Genomic DNA, 17,893 nt, shown 5'->3' with positions numbered 1-17,893 from the left:
ATGGTGGTTATTTTCTTAAATATAGGTTTACATTTTAAAATCTAATTCTTGCTCTATTTTTTGAGGTGGGAACTGATCAATCTCTTTTGAAGTCTAATAGAAAGCTTTAGTCAAAATAAAATACTATGGCATTTGTGATGTAAGTGCTCCCTGGGAACAAGGCTGAAGATGTCCTTGACCATCCGCTACTTTCCCTGGTGTCTCTGTATCTAATGTCTACTGGGCCTGGGCACTGCATACAGCATTCTGCAGTTGTGTCATATGTTGGTCAATTTTTACCAAGAGGATTCTTTTGACATTGTGTTACTTAAGACCTTTTAAAAAATGTATTTACTTTTTAAGTGGATTCAGATAGAACTAAAGCAGAATATTTAACTTGCCAAAACTGAGGTTGCTTTTTCATATATTATTTCACCAAATTTATATATAAAATATACAAATATTTTACATGTGTGTACATATAAATATTTGTACAGATAATTATATGTATACACAAATAGTTTACATATAAATATTCCCAGTGAGCACTTATATCACAAATTCCACTGTGTTTTATTTTTAATATATTTTATTTTTATACATAGGGTCACTATGTATTGGAATTAACTTGAAAGCAGTGAGTTTGGTTTTTTGAAAGCATATGTAATGACATTTTGGGGGGAAATGGAATTAAAATATAGTGAAATTTCCTAAAAGCTTTTAGAAGCACACGCACGCAAATATTTACAAAAATATGCATGCATAAATAAGATTTTAAAACAGCTATTCGTTCTTCACCAGACAGATAGTGAAATTGAGGTGCAATTGTTCAATAGTGAAGATGGAATTAAAATAGAGCCCTTGTCTCCAGGACACTTTGGCATTTCCTTGAAGTGTCTGGGCCTTTTCCAGTTGTTTGACAACACTGACCTGTAGGTCCCACCAATGGTGCTCTGTCTAATGCAGATTTGTTTTCCTATGACACTGTCATCACATCTGTGGTTGTTAATCCTGTACATGCCATTGAAACCAGAGAGTGGTGTCCAGCCTGTCTTTAGAGCCGCATCAAGACGACACCGGGTCAGCACACAAGCTCTGTCGATAGAGACAGCCTTATCCACTGCCAACTCAGAAAAGTGGTTCGTTTACTTGTTTTCCTTTTGCTATCCTGAAATGTGAGCATACATAAACATGAACTTCCATGGGTTGAGAACCATAAACCCACCAAAACCTTCTGAAATTTCCATTGTAAATTGACTTCAGGACTAATCACAGGAACAAGGAGCAATCTCTCAACCTTTCCCTCTGACTACGTGTGATATGTGTCAATCTTCTGAGAATTACTACAACTTTGATTACAAAATTGTTCTTTGACAGCAGTCTATGCCACACTGCAAAATTAAAATTCAACAAACTAAGAAACTCACTGCAATTAAATACTTGTCGTAGGTTGGCAGGTGTTGATTCTGAGGAAATTTTGAGACATGAATTGACAACCATGTTATGATATAGTTTTGTTCATTGTTCTCTTGGGAAATGATAGGGAAAATGTCATGAGGCTTTATCTAAAATGTATTGCAGCCAGAAGATGAGCTTAAGAAGGAGTTGGTCTAGGAAGATGTAACTGAAAAATAGACATAAAGAAATACTTATGGGAAAAAATACTTGTGTATTGATTATCACCTATCCTTACAACCTGGGGACACAAGAATCCAAATGATCTACTCTCCCACTTCTACAAGAAAACTTCAAAAAGTTAATGGAAAAATAGAATTAAAAGATAATGGAATTTTTCCCATGAACTTTTTGAGCCTCCCCAACCACATATAATAAGGTGTCAGGCTGGGTTGTCTAGAGAAATAAAACCGGTGACACTCATTTATGTATAATAAAGAGCTTTATATCAAGATGTAATCTTTTATCAAGAAAGCATCCCACCCCAGTCTAACTGAAGTCCATAGCTCTAATACTAACTGGAGCCCTCTTCAGACCCATGTAGCTGCAGGCCAGTGATGAAGTGGAGCAGGAAGCAGGGGGGTCAGAGGCCACTGAGCACAGAGTCCTGTGGATTCAAAGTCAGTGTAAACATGTCAGGGTGCCAGCAGCTTCCAGGTTGGTTCCCAGGGTCAGCAGCCCACATGGGGCTGCCCCTGGAGGTAGACACCGAGTCCCAGTAAGGAAGAAGGTGAAGGGGCAGAGAGAGTGGGGCAAGTCCCCAGTGTCTCTCCAATGGAAAGACTGCACTTTCCAGGAGGCATCATCAGGCTATAACCTGATTGACAGGTTAGACTAGGCCTCCTCCGCAAGGGCAAGTTGACATGAAATCTAACTAGCACAAGTACCATACATATTTGGGAGGAACTAATGATTCCTTGTAAAGAATATGTGTTTGCTTTATTTGGCTTTGCTTTGCAAACTTCTAGGCTGATTATTTTGACCTATTTTAGTCTTAAGCAAATGATGGATAATAATCATCCTGGAAATTTTGTGTAGTCTAGCATTACCACATTATGCTGTCATTGAAAAGAAATCACTCTGCTCACCATCCCTACACTATTGCTGAAGACAAAACGGGTACACAAGCAAATGTGGTGAAGAAAGCTGATGGTGCTTGACTATCAAAAGACACAGCGTGTGTGATCTTAAAGGCTTGAAGATAAATAAACAATCATATAGCAGGGAAGAAACAAAGCCCACGTGAAAGACTCACACCAGTCTGTGTGATCATGAGGTGCTGACAGGATCAGGTATCAGGCATCAGAAAACCCAAATGAACAATCATATCAATGCAAATGAGGGGGGTCAGAGTGGTCTATCTGTAGATAATTGGATATCCTCTTACAGAAGGGTCACAAGGAAATGGACAAAGCAGTCAGGGTGTTTTATAGCACCGATGAAACACACAATATTCCACTTGTTTTTTAATGCTTCCTCCCCACACCATTATCATGACCCCAGTTCTACCTTACAAATCTGGCTAGACTGGAATGTGCATACTGGTATAGATAAGAACTCTTAACACATGGAATTCAGGACAGATAACCCCCTCAGGAACAATAATGGAAGTAGCAATACCATGAGGGTAGGGAGAAGATGTGGTGACAAGGGGGAGAAAGAGAGAACCTATTGCAATGATTAATGTATACCGCCCCCCCACCCCCAGTGGAAAAACAATAGAAATTCGGGTGGAGGAAGACAAAGGATGGTGTAAGATATAAAAAATAATAATTTATAATTATCAGGGGCTCACAAAGGTGGGAGGGTGGAGGAAAGGGAAAAAAAGGAGCTGATACCAAGGGCTCAAGTAGAAAGAAAAGGTTCTGAAAATGATGATGGCAACATATGTACAAATGTCCTTGACACAATTGATGTATGGATTGTTATAAGAGCTGTAAGAGCCCCAATTAAATTATTTTTATTATTTTTATTTTTTAATCATTTTATTAGGGGCTCTCACAACTCTTTTCACAATCCGTACATACATTTGTGTCCAGCACATTTGTACGTATGTTGCCATCATCGTTCTCAAAACCCCTGCTTTCTACTTGAGCCCTTGCTCTCAGCTCCTCATTTTTCCCCTCCCTCACCGCTCCCCTCCCCCCCGAACCCTTGATAATTAATAAATAATTATTATTTTACCATATCTTACACCATCCAATGTCTCCCTCACCCAGTTCTCCACTGTCCGTCCTCCAGGGAGGAGGTTATATGTAGACCTTGTTATCTATTCCCCCTTTCTCCCTCACCCTCCCTCCACCCTCCGGATATTGCCACTCTCACCACTGATCCTGAGGGGTTCATCTGTCCTGGATTCCCTGTATTTCCAGTTCCTATCCATGCCAGTGTACATCTTCTGGTCCAGCTGGTTATGTAAGGTAGAATTGGGATCATGATAGTGGGAGGGAGGAAGCATTTAAGAACGAGAGGAACATTGTATGTTTCATCGTTGCTACACTGCACTCTGACTGGCTCGTCACCTCCCCACAGCCCTTCTGCAAGGGGATGTCCAATTTCCCCCAGATGGGCTCTGGGTCCCCACTCTGCGCTCCCCCTCATTCACAATGTTATGATTTTTTTTTTTGTCTTTGATGCCTGATACCTGATCCCTTCGATGCCTTGTCATCTCACAGGCTAATGTGAATTTTCCATGTGGGCTTTGGTGTTTCTCAGTTAGATGGCCCCTTGTTTATCTTCCAGCCTATGGGACCCCATATTGTATATATTTTGACAACTGGACACCATCAGCTTTCTTCACCGCACTTGCCTATGCACCCGCTTTGCCTTCAGTGTTCGTGTCAGGGTAGGCTGGTGTGCTTCTTCCATGTGAGCTTTGTTGTTTCTTAGCTAGATGCCCGCCTGATTGTCTTCAAGCCTTTAAGACCCCTGATGCTATATCATTTGATAGCTGGGCACCATCAGCTTTGTTCGATGATTTTTATTTTTAAAAATAAGAAAAGAAATCACTCGTCCTTGCATTCCCTCCCCAGTAGTCAAACTTGAAATGTAATATAAACAATTCCCTCCCCAGTACTCAAAAATTATGTTTTGGGAAATTAGGTTTGTTTTAATACATGTTCTATTTTGTATTTATCTGTTGTCATAGTTCAGTGTTTCTCCACTGAATATCATTCATCAGTAATTATGTAACATTTCCAGTTGGCAATGAGCATTTTTGGTTGATTCTTAAAACTTGTAGAAAGTTAAGGATGGCATCCTTTAAGATGATATTTTTTTTACCTGTGTAGCTTTCTAAACTGACAACAAGGTCTCTTTGGGTTAGAAACAAGCCACAGGAGAGATGGCTAGGTTTCTGGAGTTTAGGCCATACCTTTTTTTTTTTTTAAGGGTACCATTCACCATCAGTTGATATTGTTGGAACAAAATAATGAATCTAAGAGATCAAAAGAATTCAGGATCACAAAATGCAATGGAATCATCATGATCAAAAAGGCTAGTTCACACAGCTTCAGTTTAATGTTCTGCATACAATATTTGACTGCTGTAGTAGCTATTAACTTCTAAGTACTCCTCACCTCCATCCAATGTCTTTATAACTTACTTCCTTGACTTTGTCTTTATAGAAACTTTATCTCCTTATTTTACTTCCTCCATTAAAAAAAAGACCACCAACTTTAAAACTCTGTTTGATTCCCAGATATTACTCTATATGATGGAGAAAAAGAGAAATACTCAATTTTCACTCAGCCTTTTGTTCCCCTAATCTCCTTTTTTTCTTTTTTTAAATCATTTTATTGGAGGCTCTTACACTCTTATCACAATCCTTACATACATCCATTGTGTCAAGCACATTTGTACATATGTTGCCATCATCATTTTCAAAACATTTTCATTCTACTTGAGCCCTTGATAGCAGCTCATTTCCCCCTCCTCCACCTTCCCTCCCTCATGAACCCTTCATGATTTATAAATTATTATTTTCTTCATGTCCTATACTGACAGCTATCTCCCTTCACCCACTTTCCTGTTGTTTGTTCCCCTGGGAGGGGGTTATATGTAGATCCTTGTGATTGGTTCCCCCCTTTCTGCCCCACCTTCCCCTTCCCCTCCTGGCATCACTACTCTCATTATTGGTCCTGAGGGGTTTATCTGTCATGGATTCCCTGTATGGAGAGCTCTTATCTTACCAGTGTAAATGCTCTGGTCTAGCCAAATTTGTAAGCTAGAATTGGTATCATGATAGTGGGGGGTGGGGAACATTCAAGAACTAGAGGAAAATTGTATGTTTCATTGTTGCTACACTGCACCCTGACTGGCTCCTCACCTCCCCACAACCCTTCTGCAAGGGGATGTCCAATTTCCCCCAGATGGGCCCTGGGTCCCCACTCTGCACTCCCCCTCATTCACAATGCTATCCTAAACTCCTTAACTACGCTGCTGAGTTATTTCCTTTATTTAAACTTTACTTCTCCCATCTCTTACCATGAATTTTTCATGGAAATCGTGTGTGCGTACAAGTAGCTCTGCCATCCATTCTTTTTCCAAACAGCATTCCAGTAGCTGTCAGCCTGTTGTCTACTTCGACACTGTAGGGCTTGGGCGTCTAGAACAGTGAGTGTCCCCAGTGGTGCAATGATTTACTTGATGTGACTCTTCTAGCCATAGTCTTTGTAGTCCCCTGCAAAAGAGCTGGGTGGATTATGCAGATTGAATGTGTTTTCTCTTTCTTGATGAGTCTGGGGGAGTCTGGGTGGGCGAGGGGGAGGGGGACAAGAATGAACTGTTCCGGAAACGCACAGGGGCAGTTTTACCCGGAAATCCACAGAGGCTTGTCATAAGCTCTCTAGGAGTAGGACTTGATCCTATAGGGTCACTATGAGTCACCATCAACTTGATGGCAGTGAGTTTGGTTCCGTTTTGTTATTGTTGTTGTTTTGTTACTGTGCCCAGCATGGTGACTTCCATCAAGGACACACCTAGGATAGGCAGTAAGACAGAGAGAGAGTGAGAGAGAGACTGTCCCTACCTGGGCTGGTCTGAGAGGAGTGGAGATAATGTACTTTCCAAGGCAGCCCATGCCTGAGGCAAGATTATGTACAGCCTTGGTTACTGCGCAGAAAGCATCCACTGGAGGGTAAATCTCTGTGGGGACCCTGCCGATGGATTCTGTGCTGTCACTGACAGCCATAGCCTTTTGCAAACCAGGGTGCTCAAAATTTACTCACTAATACAGTGTCTAGTGTCAGTTGAGACTATTTTAAGCGGGCTCTCTAGCTAGTTTGATTCTGTGTGATTATTTGTCCTTGAAATCCAGATTCACAACCTAGAGTGGGGAAGTCAGCCGGGAGCTCCAGGCAGGGAGTGTCCGGATGGTGGGCCACAGTTCAGATATCCAGAGCTCTGACAATGTCTTGTGTGATTGAGATTATACTATATGGTTCTCAGCAGAAGAAAGGCACTCTCTAGCACTCTTACCAATTCACCGAAATTGATCGGCTCAGGTTGTCAAATTTTCAGTCTTAAGATTCTTTTTTAAAAGGGGGAAGTTAATATTTTTAAGTGTATGTTCTTCTGAAATAAATATTTTTAGCTTTTGATTTTCTTTTAGAGGACAACTGGAACCCTATGCATTTTGTTTTCACTTAAGGTTTTTAATTTGAGCCTAGAAAGGATAAAGCTATTTTAGGAAAGATATCTTATTGATTTGGTTTCCATACAGGCCATTGTTACACAGGAAAAAATATTGTCTCCGTTGAGCACAGATGTTACCTCCAAGTAGCTGACATAGAAATTCCTGGGGATGTCTTGTTTTGTTTTTGCTTGCTCACAAAGGGCAAAGGACAATGAGAACATGTCATAAATACAGCACCTCGCTAGCAGAAGATCAGTAGTACAACCTTTATGCAGAACAGTACAGAAAGCGCATTTCAATTGAACTTAAACATATTGCTTGTGTTTGCAAAATTTCTTGTGAAATCTGAGTCCCATCAGTCATAACTTGGAATAACAGTCTTGATTTATGTATAATGAGGCAGTATCTTTGGAATAAGCCAACCCTCATTTGCAAAGGAAGGAAGCTTCAGTTTTTGGTTAGGGAAGATGTGCATCTTGGTCAGTATCTCAGATGGAAAGATGCAGTCCTTCAGTGATAGGCAACAATCCTCTGATATTTTCAAGCTTACACTCCCATCTTTTCCTTACTCCTGAAACTGAACTTCCTAAGTATTTTACAAAATCTCCTGGAGATTCCTTGTCCTACAGTATTATGTCTCATCTGTAATTTAAAAATCATATTGCACAACTCTGTAGTAAACAAGTGCTTCAAAAGTAATTTCATGGGTTACATTTTGGGCTACTAACCACAGGGTTAGCAGTTCAAAACTATCAGCCACTCCATGGGAGAAAGATAAGGCTTTCTACTCCCATGAAGAGTTACCATCTCAGAAATCCATAAGGGCTTGTCCTAGAAGCTCTCTAGGAGTATGAATTGACTTGATAGCAGTCAATTTGGAATTTTATGACATCTTTACATTTATCCAATGAGACTGATTATCCTCCTACTGCTGCATGAAACGCCAGGCAGTCTCCAACCATTGTTGGCCACTTTGGGTTAATATAAAGTTCTGTGGTTACTTTGCAAAACATCACGTTGATGCACTAATTAAAAATTCCAAGTTCTTATAGTACCCAGTCCTCTAATGCTTGTTCAAAAATGAGACTGCCTCTCCCACCCCTGTCCCTCCCCGCAATTGCTACCACAGGCTCCCAACAAAGCCCACTGCCATCTCGGATTAATTCTGACTCACAACAATGCTATAGGTCAGCAGTTCAAACCCTCGATGGGGTCACTATGAATCCGAAACTCCTCAATGGCAGTGGGTTGGGAGCTTGCAGCGAGGGCAGATATCCACATCCTCCACACCCCCGAAGGCTGGGTGCAGGAAAGTGCGATCATGGATCATTCTCTCCACAAGTCTTCTCACTGGATCTGTTTCCGTCTCTGACTCTTGTGTTTTGGATGGAGGGGAGAAAGTTTAAATCACAGAACCTGCCCGTAAACACCTGCTCTAACATGTCTGGGGGAATGGAAAGTCTTGTAACTCGCTTTTTCCTTGCTGCTCTCTGTCCCATTGGGGAGAAAGGTGGGGTTTTCGACCCGTGTAGTTCCAGTCTCGGAACCTCACAGAGGCAGTTCTAACCTGTCCTACAGGGTCACTATGAGTCGGCATCCACTCGATGGCAGTAAGTTTGTGTTGGGGTACTGGCCCCAACAGTATTATTACAGAAAATAAGATAACCAGACAGAGCGGGGCACAGTGTCCCTGTGTCTATGTCGGGATCAAAGAGAGCGGATGAAGTCTTCAATGGCTGTATATGATCACGGGCTTACAAATCTCTCAACAGGCAGATATATAATATAGTGAACATGTAACAGAGAGAATGGGTAATCTAATAAGTGGGTGATAGAATGATCGGTGGCCTAACCTCATATGTCCTTGAGGCTTCCCCAGGGGAACAATCTATGGTTCGTACCAGGAGACATCAGAAAGGAGTTTGCTACACTGTGGGTGAGACAGGCGATGTAATCTGATTGCTCTTAACTATAGATAACCTCAGGGCACATAGTGAACAGCCAAGTGCATTTTTCATGACAGCTTCTTTATGGAGAGCTATAGTAGGGACTATTATCAGCCATGAGAATGTGTATTAAGATTCATTTTCATTTTTTCCATGAGGGCCTTCCCCCACCGGAGTCGGCTTTCCAGTCCCCATAATTATGAACATCGAGAATTTGGCCGTTTACATTCTCATCCAGTCCCACGAGTTTGCTTTGGGGGTTTGAGCCCATCTTAGTGCCTCCATAGAAACTTCAAAGATCTAATTACAATCATATCCTTCCTTGGTAGGTAGATAGCGGCTATCAATTGACTCATGGTCACTGTCGGTAGAACATATGAAACATTGACCAGTCACCAACATGTTTAAGTACATCATTGTGGCTAATGTGCCAACCCATCTCCCCCAGAGTCTCTCTGGCTCTTCATCAGCCCTTCACCAAGCATAGTGATCTTCTAGTGAATGATCCCCCCCCCCCCAATGGTATGCCCCTCAGAAGCAAGCTAGAGAGCATTCTGTCATGGCTGGACCTTCATTCCAGTCTTACTCTGGATCCCTGAAACCACCTTGCTGGCATTTGAAGTATCAGTGTCATAGCTTCCCGCATCAGAGCTCCACGCTAGTCATTGGAGCACAACAAACTGACAGATGGGTGGTGGGCATCCTCACTACTTAATTACTGATCTAACTCACGGCGACTGAGGCAGTCAGGTCTCAGAGCGACCCTCTAGGGCAGAGTAGAACAGCCTACAGGGTTTGCAAGGCTGAAACTCATTGAGTGCTCTTTTTTTTAAATTTCTAAATGGATAGTATTAGTAGGAAAATAAATATATAATTGAGACAGATGGCTTTTATTTAAAAGTGCGTGTTTCCATCATATCGCATCTGTAGTTTCTTTGATTAAATCAGTTCAAGCATTTATAAATACTGCAAAATCAAGTGGCAACTTAAAATTGCATGAGGCAATTGAAAATACTACCATGACTTGGATCAAATCCACCTTAGTCTTCAAAATAACATCCTTGCTTTTCAACACTTTAAAGAGGTCTTGTGGGGTACATGGGAGAGGGGGAGGTAGGGGAAAGGATGTGTTGTTAATAAACCCAGGGACGAGGGAACAATAAGTGATCCAAAATCAGTGGCAAGGAGGGTGTAAGAGGTCTGGTAGGACTTGATCAAGGGTAATGTAACTGAGAGGAATTACTGAAACCCAAATGAAGACTGAGTATGACAATGGGACAAGAAGAAAGTAAAAGGAAATAGATGAAAGAACCAGGAGGCAAAGAGCATTTACAGAGGTCTAAATATAGGCATGTACATATGTAAATATATTTATATATCATGATGGGGAAATAGGTCTATGTGCATATATTTATAGGTTTAGTATTAAAGTAGCGGGTGGACAGTGGGCCTCCATTCAAGTACTCCCTCAATGCAAGAACACTTTGTTCTATTAAACTGGCATTCCATGATGCTCACCTTCCCAACATGATCGCTAAAGACAAATGTGTGTATAAACAAATGAGGTGAAGAAAGCTGATGGTGCCTGGATATCAAAATATATAGCATCTGGGGTCTTAAAAGCTTGAAGGTAAACAAGCAGTCATCTAGCTCAGAAGCAACAAAACCCACATGGAAGAAGCACACCAGCCTATATGATCACAAGGTGTAGAAAGGATGAGGTATCAGGCATCAAAGAACAAAAAATCATATCATTGTGAATGAGGGCAAGTGCAGAGTGAGGACCCAAAGTCCATCTGTAGGGAACTGGACATCACCTTACAGAAAGTTCACAGGGAAGAGACGAGCCAGTCAGGGTGCAGTGTGGCAATGATGAAACACAACTTTCCCCTAGTTCTTAAATGCTTCCTCCCCACCTCCCCGCCCCACTATCATGATCCCAACTGTACCTTATAAATCTGGCTATACCAGAGGGTGTACACTGGTACAGATAGGAACTGGAAACACAGGGAATCCAGGACAGATGAATCCTTCAGGACCAGTGGTGAGAGTGGCAATACCAGGAGGGTGGAGGAAAGGTGGGATAGAAAGGGGGACCCAATTACAAGGATCTACATCTAACCCCTTCCCTGGGGGGTGGACAACAGAAAAGTGGGTGAAGGGAAACACTGGACAGTTTAAAGCATGACAAAATAATAATTTTAAAATTATCAAAGGTTCAAGTAGAAAGCAAATGTTTTGAGAATGATGATGGCAACAAATGTACAAATGTGCTTGACACAATGGATGGATGTATGGATTGTGATACAAGTTGTACAAGCCCCCAATAAAATGAGGTTTTTTTAATAAATAAATAAGAGGTTTTGTGTGGCAGATCTGCCTAATGCAGTACATAGTTTGATTCCTTGGCTGTTGCTATCCAAGCAAAATGAATAAGGAAGACTGGGGGGGAGGGGGATTGAAGCATTTGAATGTATGGACTGCCAGCAAAACGAACAATTTGTCTGGAAGAAGTATAGCCTGGATGCTCCTTAGAAGCAAGAGTAACGAGAGCTCATCTTGTGTGCCTTGGACATGTCAGGAGAGACCAGGCCCTGGAAAGGGACATCCCGCTTGGTAAAGTGGAAGGTCAGTGCAAAGGAGGGAGGTGGATTGACGCGTGGCTACCACAGAAGGCTTACCCATAACAGCAATTGTGCGGAGGGCACAGCATCAGGCAGTGTTTTGATCTGTGGCGCCCGGGGCTGCTGTGAATCAGCTCTGCCTCGATGACACCTGGCAACAACCGCCACGACAGAGATCGGTCATTGGAAGCTCAAATTATTAACTTTTTTAAAAATGTCCATAGTGTGGAGATGTTCTTAATACTTTTAAACTAAATTAGGTATAAAAATTCAGGGACATTATTAGAGGTGAACAATGCTTTGCTTTGGCCGGTTTGAATTACCTGATTAAAAATGAATAAACTCTACTGGAGATGAATCATTATTTTGCTTACCTAGGAAGTGAATTTAAAATTGGTTCCAGGAAATCAATGCTCGGTTTTTATGTCTCCCAAGTTTCCAATGTATTCCTATTCCACTGAAACTATGTATCAGAAAGTAGCTAGAGGACATGAGTCATGTGATTAATAACTTGAGAGTGAGTCTTAAGCCTGATGACTCTGTGTGGAACTGGAGCAAGCACATGTCATCCATGTGTTTCTAATTCTATTTCAGGAGCATCCCAGGACCCGCCCCACGAATCCTAGATAAATTATAGAAGTCCGATTAACTAGAGACATAACTAAAGCTGTCAGCCTCACCCCAAGCTCATGGCTCCAGATTCCTCAGAGACGTGATAGTGCTAGAAAATGTGATTGTCTTCATGTTACCCGTGTGTTCATTCATCCTTCACTCCAGGCGCTTTTAAGTACTGAAAGTGAGCGTAATTATTAAGATATAGCCATGTAATGGAGAAATTATATGTCTCTTATGGGGGCTTCTACTTGTATATTATTTTGTCTTCATTTTATAGTAATTCATTTTTATTTTACATTCTAAAAGTTCATTTTTATTACTTTTATTTTTATAAATCGTTTTATTGGGGGCTCTTACAGCTCTTATAACAATCTATACATCAATTGTATCAAGCACATTTGTACATATTGTGCCATCATCCTATTCAAAACATTTTCTTTCTACATAAGCCCTTGGTATCAGTTCCTCTTTTTTCCCTCCCCTACCCCTGTGAACCCTTGATAAACTATAAATTATTGTTTTCATATCTCACACTGTCTGCTGGCTCCCTTCATCCATGTTTCTGTTGTTCTTCCCCCTTGTGGGGTTGGGGGTTTAAATGTTGATCCTTGTGATCAGTGCTCCTTTTCTCCGCCTTTTTCCCCCACCTTTCCTCCTCTATCCTCATGGTATTGCTACTCCCTGTACTGTTCCTGGCGTTTTTTTCTGTCCTGGATTCTGTGTGTTCAGAGCTCTTATCTGTACCAGTGTACACGCTCCAGACTAGTAGCTTTGTAAGGTAGAACTGGAGTCATGATAGTGAGGGATGGGGTGGTAAGGGTTTGGGGGCGCAGGGAACATTTAAGAACTAGAGGAATGCTGTGTGTTTCATTGGTGCTATACTGCACCCAGGCTGATTCATCCCTCTCTTGTGACCCTTCTTTGAGGGGATGTCCAATTATGTCCAATTGTGTACAGATGGGCTTTGGATCTCCACTCTGACGCCCTTCGTTAACATCAATATGATTGTTTGTTTTGGTTTTCTGATGCCTGATACCCGATCCTGTCCACACCTTGTGATCACACAGTCTGGTGTGCGTCTTCCATGTAGGCTTTGTTGCTTCCCAACCTTTAAGACCCCAGAGACTATATCTTTTGATAGCCGGGCACCTTCAGCTTTCTTCACCACATTTACTTGTGCTCCCATTTTGTCTGCTGCGATTGTGTCAGGAATGTGTCACAGAATGCCAGGTTATTAGAACAAAGTGTTCTTACATTGAGGGAGGACTTGAGTAGAGGCCCAGTGCCCGTCTGCTTCCTTAATACTGAACATATAAATATATATACATAGGCCTATACCCCTGTTGTTATATATTAATTTGTTTACATATGTTAAAAGTACCCTTTTTTTAACCTGACTTTTTATATCAAATAATGTACAAGACACTGGCTTAACCAAGTGGACAAATAGCATTGCCACTCCTGGCAAGGGAAGCACAGTGTAGGAGCTGCTTTGGGGAGAGAAATCAAATGTGTTGTTTTGGCCACACTGGCTATCTTCATTGAGCACCCAGGCTGTGCTGCAGGGTTGTTGTTGGCTGCTGTGGGCGACCCCGTGTGTACAGATTAGAACGGCTATGCTTTTTTGGAAGTGGATCACCATCTTTTCTTCCAGAGCACCCCTGGATAAATTCAACCACTGGCCTTTTGGCTAGTCATCCAATACTTAACCATTTGTAACACACAGGGACTCCTGGATGTGGAGGCGGTCACTGGCTAGATGACTCTGGTGTTTGAGGAGAGATTAGGCTTGGAGGTGGGAGTGTGGGATCAATCATCAACATGCAGAAGACAGTCGCTGTCACAAGATGAGATGAGCTCATTGAAAGAGGAAGAGTCGAAACCAGCAAGGAGAATGATAAAGAAAGGAAGGACAGATAAGAGAGCATTCTATTTAGCAAAATTTGGATCAGAGCTTCGAATTGGTTCAAAACAATTCGGCTACCACCAAGAGAAAGAAGAGTAGAATTTGCACTGTAGAGCAGCCAAACCTCTTGCACATCTGATTTTGATCCAAGTAGGCAGAGGAGCCCTCGTGGTGGAATGGTTACAGTATGGACTGCTACCACGAGGTCCTCACTATGAAACCAGGCATAAAGGGTTGTGGTCTGAGAAACCCACAGGGGCAGTTCGAGTGTGTCCTACGGATTATGATAAGTTCGAATTGACTCAACGACGGTGAGGTTTTGGGAGGAAATAGGCAGCAATGCCCCACTCAAATATCGTGGCTGCTTATGCTGCTTTGAGGCGTCAGCTCTCATCTTTGAACAGGTTCAAAGCCCGGATTTGGAGAGCTGGCATTGTAGCAGCGCCGTGAGGAAGTCTAACTGGAGCAGCTTCAGAGGGAATAGGGAACGAGGAGACAGTCTCAGCAGAAAAGAGAATTATTTCAAATTGTTCTGCTGGGAGGGGAGCAGAGAGACAGGGAAGATAGATGTGGGTGAAGGGAGGTTTATTTAAGATAAGCCATCTTCAAATATGCAGCTAGGAATGTCCAGTGGAGAGGTAGGAGGTGGGCGATGCAGATATTCGCCCAAATGCCATGGAGAATGGCCTTGACAAATACTCCACAGGACATGTTATACATGCATGTTAAAGTGGACATTAACAGTAGTTACAGAAATGATGTTCCATCTTCATTCCATTTCCTACAGGATTCCACTGCATCTCCACGCTCCAGGTGAGAACTCAGGATTCAGTGAGGCAGTGGGGATGATAAATAGAGACACTGAAGCCCTGTTTAGTCCTCCTTGGCGAGGAACCGGAAAGACATGGGACCTGACTGGTTTTGGGGGTGCTGTGGTATAAATCCAACTTCTGAGTCTCAAAAACTTGCATCTGGTGGATAATTTCTTCCTCATCTATTGAAGCTGAAATGAATGGAAGCATGTTTGTCATTTTGACAGGAGTACAAAATTTCGAGTTTTGAGCAGAGGCTGATGAATGAAATAGAGTTTCGTCTGGAACGTACCCCAGTTGATGAATCAGATGATGAAATCCAACATGATGAGATCCCCACAGGCAAGTGCATTGCCCCCATCTTTGACAAGAGACTCAAGCACTTCCGGGTCACAGAAGGCTCTCCAGTCACATTCACCTGCAAAATTGTCGGGATACCTGTTCCAAAGGTAAGGGAAGGTAGTGGGTAAATCGGGCAACCCAGAGCTACAGGCATTGTCTCCAAGATCTTAACCTGCTTGACTATCTACAGAGGGAATCAAAATCACTACCAGAAAATTAGCAAAGCTCAGACAACTTGACTGAAAGGAGACCAGGAAGAATAGAATTGTGAAATAAAGAAAAGAAATGGGGGGTGGGGGGGGAGTAAGAAATAAATCTGACTATTGACAATAGAGAACTTTAATAATAAACACTTTAGATAAAATTCTTCATCATGATTTTATATTTTGGGCTACAAATTCTCTCAATTGTCAAATCTTCCAAATTGATATTTTTTCATTTACTATTTATTATGCAAGAAGCCCTATTAGCACAGTTGGTTAAGCATTGGGCTGGTAACCGAAAGGTCCGGGGTTCCAACCCACTAGCTGCTCCCCTGGAGTAAGACAAGGCAATCTGCCTCCATGAAGGTTGGAAGCCTCAGAAGCCCTATAGAACAGTTGTGTTCTGTCCTAGAAGCTGGTTGTGGATCAGAAACAACTCAACAGCCATAAATTTGTGTTTTGGTTTGGTATTTATTGAATATCCACAGGGTGCCTGTGGTACCAAGTGAGCTATAGTTGTATCATTGCTATTAAATCAGTAAATTCCAAAAATGTCCTATTATTATCACAAGCTGCTGAAAAAGCTTCTGAGTCACCAGATTTTTTGGCAGCCAGCTGAGAAAAGGATTTGCACCCAATGTGGGCTGTGGCAGGGCATCTCTTCGCTCTACTTTCACAAACATTAGCATGGCGTTATCACAAATATTTGGGCAACCAAGAGGCAGAAGGAGGGCAGCGGCCAGCAGTACTTTATCCTCCATGTCTTTGCATGTCTCCTTGACATGCAGAATTTAGCAAGAAAAAAACACAGATTTAATTTTTTTTCTTTTTTTTAGCTTCATGAGAAATTTATTGAGTTAATTCTACTGGGTCTAACAGAGGCTACTAGCCTTTCAAGAGAAGTGAGCTCTTCTAGACCTTGTTATTTGCAACTGCAGGAGACTTGAGCTAAGAAAGAAGACTGTGGGGGAAAGATCCAAGCTCCTAGTGTTCGTTATTTGCCTCTAGGAAACCTCAGTTTCACTGTGTGGCTTTTTAATGAATCTTCCTCCAAAAAATAAAAATTAAAAAAGCCAAACTCACTGCTGACTCATAGTGACCCCCAGTGTGTTTCTGCGACTGTAACTCTCTGTGGGAGTAAAAAGCCTGGTATAATAAAGTGCCTTAATCCAGATTATATTGTTCTTTTACCTTAACTAGTGTGCATGTACAAGTGGAGGATAATATATTGTTTTTTAAATAAGGCTCATAATTTTTAAAGTGGTTCTTCTTAAAAGTCACCTATTTTGTCCGTATTTCATTGTCCTCTGATGATGCACAAAACAAGGTGTTTTCTTCATGGTTATCTTTCATTTCAGGTTTACTGGTTCAAAGACGGAAAGCAGATTTCTAAGAGAAATGAGCATTGCAAAATGAGGCGAGACGGAGATGGGATGTGTTCTCTGCACATTGAGTCTTCCACCAGTGACGACGATGGCAACTACACCATCATGGCGGCCAACCCCCAGGTGGAGAGGCAGGGCTCTGCACTGGGCAGCACCATGAGGCCAGAAGAGTGGCTGTCATTGTGAATGAAACCTGGAGACGCGCACGTTACCAGGACTACTAGGGAAACGAATGGGAAGCACAGTGGTTGTGTGTAACTGGAGTTCATCCCAATTTAAAAGATCACTTAGTCACGAAGGGGTCACTCAACCCTTCAGCCTTTGTCCAAGGGCATTAGTAGTACCTAATCCCTATGCACACTCTCCCTCAAAAACTGTTGGGCTAAATCTTATATCCGCCAGCACATTAACTCTCTTGAAGATGTTTTCTGTGAAAGAGTGATTTGCTGATTTGGGTCTTTACAGACTAGGCAAACTTTTTTTCCACAAAGTCTTGTGAATGTCCCTCAAATCCATGGCTTTGTTTGTTTGTTTGTTTAATCAATGTTGGAAAGCCATCGCCTTTCACTTTCCTTTTCTGGATGAGGTCAAAACTAAAATTCTCATAAGATATCTGGCAGCGTGATCGTTCTGAGCAATGATGTGCACAGGGACTACAGAACAGGAATTCTCACGCTCATCGCTCAGCCTATCACAAGGCCTTCAAAAGCACAATTTTGAAGAGAAGCACTGTATAAAAACACTCGACCGTCTCCTTCTGGGTGTGAATGCAAATCATAGTAATTCAAACATTTTATTTTACACCTGCCCTCTGTTCTTTTCTCATCCTCCAAAGGAATTGTGTTACCGTACTCTTTAACAGTGAGTTAAGGAGTCACATTTTATCATTTTAATTCCTTTTACAGACAACAACAACAAAAGAAAATTCACAATAGTTCACCAAAGGTCCATAAAGTTCTGGTTTAAAGAAAATGTATGTAAATTGGGGGAA

General features: G+C 41.8%; 1 protein-coding gene across 2 annotated transcripts in view; it reads left to right on the top strand.

The window, feature by feature from the left end:
- The window catches only part of MYPN (myopalladin), a 108,293-nt gene that overhangs the window by 70,566 nt on the left and 19,834 nt on the right, over positions 1-17,893 (top strand). For both annotated transcript variants that reach the window (XM_075533846.1, XM_075533847.1), the window contains exons 12-13: positions 15,200-15,421; positions 16,876-17,025. In XM_075533846.1, coding sequence (XP_075389961.1) covers positions 15,200-15,421; positions 16,876-17,025 — 372 coding nt within the window. The remainder of the gene's footprint in view (positions 1-15,199; positions 15,422-16,875; positions 17,026-17,893) is intronic.

This window comes from Tenrec ecaudatus, chromosome 16, assembly GCF_050624435.1.
Source record: "Tenrec ecaudatus isolate mTenEca1 chromosome 16, mTenEca1.hap1, whole genome shotgun sequence".
Classification (NCBI taxonomy): domain Eukaryota; kingdom Metazoa; phylum Chordata; class Mammalia; order Afrosoricida; family Tenrecidae; genus Tenrec; species Tenrec ecaudatus.
Note: the sequence above shows the minus strand (reverse complement) of the source record. Positions and strands in the feature narration are given on the sequence as shown.